At 40.6% G+C, this 6,104-nt stretch overlaps 1 protein-coding gene across 1 annotated transcript in view; it reads left to right on the top strand.

The window, feature by feature from the left end:
• Positions 1-5,508: 5,508 nt before the first annotated feature.
• Positions 5,509-6,104, top strand: part of RAB12 (RAB12, member RAS oncogene family) — a 23,697-nt gene continuing 23,101 nt past the window's right edge. The window contains exon 1 of the mRNA XM_019614328.1: positions 5,509-5,520. Coding sequence (XP_019469873.1) covers positions 5,509-5,520 — 12 coding nt within the window. The remainder of the gene's footprint in view (positions 5,521-6,104) is intronic.

Raw genomic sequence — 6,104 nt, 5'->3', positions numbered from 1 at the left:
TCAAATCTGTGGCATAAACTGATACAATAGGCAGGTCTCCTACTTATGAGTGAGAGTCGGGGGAACACAGCCAACTGTGAAAAAGTGAGCAACAGCTGCAAATCTCCATCTTCCAATGATTCTCCTGTAACGTGGCTGCTGCCTTGTTCTCCCTAAGATATTCTCTTTCTCAAATGAGTGTTCATAAATTACTTCTGTAAACCAAGAATTTTCATACTAGTCTCCAGCATGTGGCAGTGATAGTGAAAAAAAGTCAGTTTCTATCTTGGATTCATTTGCTTTTTGCATTCTGGTAGAGATTGCTCTAGCTGTTTTCCAGAAAGGTGCGTGTGTACCAAATATGTTAACATTTGCACCACGTGGCTGTGATTTAGATAATTTTTGCTCTGTTTCTAAAATTTGTGGTTAACTCAATGAGATCCTTGTCCAAAAAGAACAGAAACAGGCAAATCTATGTCAGAAGCATGGATAGTGATTGTGAGAAGGTGCAGCTAGAAAGCAGAAAGTGCATTTCTCTGTGGGCACTGGAGTAAGGCAGTATGGATGATAGCAGGGACACCTGCCTCCGGGAGTCTCTCAATTACTTGAAGCAGGATTTTACCAAGGAGTGAAGATGAGGCTCATGGAAGACCTTATAGAAGCCTTCCTTCCTAAAGAGGCCTATGGAAAAGAAGGAGAGGGACTCACAGAATGAAGTGATAGGACAAGAGGTGATAGCTTTAAAGAAAAAGACAGGAGATTTAGGTTAGATGTTAGAAAGAAAGTTTTTACTCAGAGAGCAGTGAAGCACTGGCATTGCTGCTCAGAGAATCTGTGGGTGCCCCATCCCTGGAGGTGTTCAAAGCCAGCTTGGATGGGGCCCTGGGCCGAGGAAGGTGTCCTTACCCATAGTAGGGGGTTGGAAGTGGATGCTTGTTAAGGTCTTTTGCAATCCAAACCTTTCTATGATTCTTTGAACATTTCAGTCAGCTCTGCGAAGTATGTCAATTCTCTTTACCTAAGCAGCAGATTTCAAAGGTAATTTTATTGCATTTTATGTGAGACTTAAAACTGAATGTGGTCTGAAATTTTAACTATAGCACTGCCTGTGGCCAGTAAAGTGCCACGTTGCTGCTGAGGAGCACGTGGACTGCTAATGGCCATTCTTAGAGCACCTGTTGATACCAGGGATGTCACTGAAGAGCAAGTCACTTCTACTTGTCATTGTACACAGATGTAGAGAAAGGTCTTCAGATTATGTCTCCATTCATTCTGTGTTCTCTGTACTAAAAACTTGAAATCAGGCTAGACGGGGTAAAGTCATTGTGATTTGTCATCTTTTAACTATAGTGATGAATTATAGAGAGAGGATCAATTAGGCCTTTCAAGTTAAAGTAGTCCTTTCAAGTTATGTATCTTCTTAACTCAAGTTATGTACCTTCTTAACCCTCTGGAAAAATTCTTCACAGACTGTCTGTAAGCTGACATTCATAACCTGAGGTAATTATTGAGGATTGTATTTGATTCCCATCTGGAACACCAGAAAATTCAGCACTGAATTTCCAGCCCTATGTTTTGGAAACAGATATACGCTTTCCACTCATTGTATGCAATAGGAGCCTCAATTTTGTTTCTTAAATGCATTTCATTCCTGGAAATTTGTATGATGTGATCTCTTGCTCAGCCTGAGCACAGAATAGGCAAGCTTAACTGCAGTCCATTAATGTCAAAATGAGATGCTCAAGTGAAATTGCATAGCCAGTAAAGGCTGTAATGGGTAAGTAAAAGTATCTATGCTGTCTTAGGCAGCCGTGTAAATAAAATACACAGATCTTGGGCACGTAGGATATAGTGTCAAAGTGCACTTTGCACTATTATGGACACATCCATGGAGACACATTAGCAATATCAAATGGAAAAAGATAAAAGTAACGGTGGTGTAGTGGCACCATCTCTCTCCCTATACGTATTTTTCTGCCCACTTTAAGCAAGCAAGTTTGAAAAATTTGGTAGTTAACCTTATCAAACTGTTGAACTGCCAATCAGATCAATTTATACAAATCCCAGATTTGCTTCCCCCTGCATCCCATAAGAAACCCAATGCTATTTTAGGCAGTAATCTCCATAGTTTGCATGGCAGTCCAGGAAAAAAGTTTCCTCTCAGTTTTTTGCAAGTTCCCCTTCAGGGACAAAAGTTTAATCTTCTCTGTAGAAGTGTTTGCTGTGCTTTGTTTTCACTAATTGTGTTAGATGGGTTTCTCCACCTGTCATAGCTCTTCTGATCCTCTGCAGGCCTTCATGTTTACTATAATATAGCCTTTAGTCAGATAACATTACACCCATATTTTTTGTTTTATAGTATTTCCATTTTTGTGAAGCCTAGCTTTTTATTACAATAGCCTTGGCACTCCTGGTCAACCACTTTCAAACCAAATAAAAGTATCTCTCTGCCGGAGGGTGCCAGTGTGTGTAACTGGACTGCCTTTAATCCTTCTCCCTCCTAGGTCACAGTGCCGTTGGTACCATTAGAGCTCATCTCTTAATGAAAAAAAATTAAATTGGCATGTAGTTTAATGTTCCCAGAAGGGAAAAACTTAGAATAGAGCTGCTGAGACATACTCTGGGCTATTGTTGAGATTTTGTTAGGCTTTTATTCTCTTCCACTAGATTGTAAAACCAGAAATATTTGTCCTATCGTTTGAAGAACACATGCCCCTGGAGTACTGTCTTTTCTTAGAGGAGCAGGAAAATCTGCTCTTTCAGTTCTCTTGAAACTCCTCCTTTTGGAATAAATGTTGCACACTGCTCCAGTTATTCCAGCATCACTACTACATAAGCACTGTACTTGTAGTTTCCATTATTGCAGCTATTCACGCCTTCAGCTGCATTTTCAGTACTTACAGAGACAATAATAAGGGGAAATATGTCTGTGTGGGAAGTACATTTTTCCAGATCTGCTCAGACTTAGCATTCAGTTGCAGTAATGAGGAACAGATGAAAACGTTTTCTGAAGTCCTCTTTCGGTGGGAGCAGTTGTCCACAGTGCCTTTACAGGACATATTCAAGATGCTTTGGATTAGCAGCAAGATAAGCAAGAATCTATTCAACTTTACTCATCAGAAGAAAAGTTTGTGCCAGTTCGGTTGCTCTTAGCAGTTTCTGTTCAGGTATCTTATGCCTCTTGATCAAAGAAGATATTTGGTAACTGTTAGCTTTATGCAGTGCTCTAGTACGATGTTTAGCATACTATATAAAACAGGAGTGACCAGCTTCTTCCCATTAATACAGTCATCTGATGCAGCTTCTTGGGGTGTGGGATTTCTCTTTTTAAGTAGTTATTTAAAGAGATGTTGTTCTCTTGCCCCATTGATTTCTACACTTAGACATGATTTACTGCTGCTGTCCCAGAGCTGTGTGTTGCAGGCATCTCTGAGGCTGATGGGAAGTTGTTAGGCTGAAGGAATAGGGGCTGAAGGAATAGCTGCACATAGCTATGAGCTTTATGTTCTTGTGAACCTCTGTTTCTGGCCACAGGGTGTGTCAGTTCTTTTGCCATAAGTCTCTCTTATGATTCCGTAAGTCTTGCAAACTGAACTTCAGTTCATGCTGCTGTTGACAAAGCTCCTTAGCAAAGTCTGCTTCAGGTAAATGCGTGCCTTGCTGATATTCAAATGTGAGTTCAATTGCAGTGTCCTTTATTTACTAGCTAGCAGAAAACCATGCACAAAGATCCAGGTTCAGCTGATAGGAAAATGAATATCAGAAACAGGTTGGAGAGATGCAACCTAATTTTACCATCCTCCCAAAAAAAGGAACAGCCTTCCTTGACTTCACTTCTGAGTTGTCCCATGCCTGTTGATTTCAGACAACAGGTCAAAAGGAATGAGGATCCAAAATAACCACTCGTGTGCTCAGACCACATTGTGCCATTCAGTATACTCTTTAAAAAATAAATAAATAAAGTAGCATATTCACATTTGCCAAAGGAACATAGGCATCACCTCTCTGCTGTTATTTGAGATTGTAAAAACAGTGCTTGGAAACAGACAAAAAATCTGAAGTCCTGAAAGAGTTACAAATCTTTATATTTGAGGACTGAAACTAATCTACAGCTGTTAAGAATAAGGAGGAGACTAATTAACTTTCCATGAGGCTTCTTACCCATTTCTCTGAAACAGCTGGTGTTGTCTGCTCTGGGGATATGATACCGGAAGATGGTTGGACAACCTGATTAATCTCTGTATCCTCATCTTACATTTCTACCGAAATGATCACATTTACAGGCATTCAAGGACAGTCTGCTGTCCTGAAATGGACCCATTCCTCTGGGAGATATAAATTGGGTAAGACAGACCAGGGAGGCTCCGTCCCAGTTTATGTATTGATGATAAGCTTTTACCAACAGTGAGCTTCTCCTTTGATTTTTTTAATTTGTATTCAGCATCTTTTTTCATTTGGGATTGAAGAATGATCCCATATGAAGAATTCAGTATCGGTCACTCATTTCACAGCTGTAGCCATAGTTCTCTTTGAGGGGGTGTAATTATCCCCAACTAGGCTTGTTTTATGCTGGGGCCTCATAGCTTGGGTAGCCTCCACCTTTTGTATCTCATTGACCTTGTTCATTTTTGTTTTTCCATTTCCTAAGAGAGTTATGGATATCTTTATTGCTTTTTTTTTTTTTTTTAATTATTCCGACAAGCACTAGCATTAAAATTAAATTATATTATTTTAAAATAATAAGGTCATCAGCAGAGAATCTCTTTGGGGAAAAAGAACTATCAAAATAAACAGCCAGTTTTTACAGAGACAGACAGATGGTTCACTCATTAGCAACAGACTTCTGAAATGCCCTCTCTAGCATTTTCTTTATTCTGTAGCACCCTACTGCTTGACAGATGTGTATCTGGGGGGCTGACTGCTGCTCTTTAGGAACTTCGAATTGAATCCTGTGATTACGTGGCATTCAGGAGAGCTCAGAGCTACTGGTGTCCTCCTGCAAGGCAAGTGAAAAATCAATCCATCAGCTCCTTGGTGGAAAACCTGTGGGAATCCAGCAGAAGCTCTGAGGGCTCATCCCATTCTCCTTTCCCCTGCTGGCATACTTGTTTCTCTGCATGAATCTTCATACCAGCAGCAGTGCCTTTTACCAACCTCAGCATGCTGCTCTTCTTCCTGATGGCCTTCATAGAATCATCCAGTCATAGAATGGCCTGGGTTGAAAAAAAACACAATGATCACCTACTTTCAACCCCTGCTATGTACAGGGTCGCCAACCACCAGACCAGGCTGCCTAGAGCCACATCCAGCCTGGCCTTGAATGTCTGTAGGCATAGAGTATCTAGAGCCTCCTTGGTGACTTGTTCCAGTTTGTCACTACCCTCTGTGTGAAAAACTTCTTCCTAATATCTAACCTAAGCCTCCCCTACCTCAACTTAAAACTATTTCCCCTTGTCTTATCTGTATAGAAAGTGTTGAGTCATAGCTTGAACCACTGATTGATCATCTGAGGTAAGGACTCAATCAGCCATGGGAGTACAGGTGAAGGCAATTCAACTGTATGACTGGAAGGGGTGGAGCCTGGCTGCACCTCTCCTAGACCCCATTTTAGGACTGACTGCCACTGAGAAAGGATGTTTTTCTGGAGATCCCTTCTTTTGGAGTTTTCTACTGCTAGCTTAGGACATAGGTGAGCATTTAATTTTTGATTGTCTCTTTCTACCACAATAATCTTTCAAACTATAAACCTGTAAAATACCATCCTATCCATGCCACTCTTCTAACTGTTCATTTGTTAATTGTACATCTATTGTTATCCACTCTCATAAACAATCATTCTCCCTCTTGTTTATATGCTCCCTTCAAGTATTGAAAGGCTACAGTGAGGTCTCCCTGGAACTTTCTCTTCTTCAAACTAAAAAAAAAAGCCTAGTTCCCTCTATATCTCTTCATAGGAGAGGTGCTCAAGTTCTCTGAAGTACCTCTTTCTACCTATTCTTCCATCAAACCTTAAAATAGGGAGATCTGAATGGCTCTGTCTGCAGGACTGCAGCTGACAAGCAGCTTCTTAGAGCTACAAACCTGACCGTTGTCTTTTGTGGGAAATCTCCTTATCTATACTTTTT

This window comes from Meleagris gallopavo, chromosome 3, assembly GCF_000146605.3.
Source record: "Meleagris gallopavo isolate NT-WF06-2002-E0010 breed Aviagen turkey brand Nicholas breeding stock chromosome 3, Turkey_5.1, whole genome shotgun sequence".
Taxonomy (NCBI): Eukaryota; Metazoa; Chordata; class Aves; order Galliformes; family Phasianidae; genus Meleagris; species Meleagris gallopavo.
The sequence above is the reverse complement of the archived record's forward strand: the minus strand, read 5'-3'. Positions and strand labels throughout refer to the sequence as shown.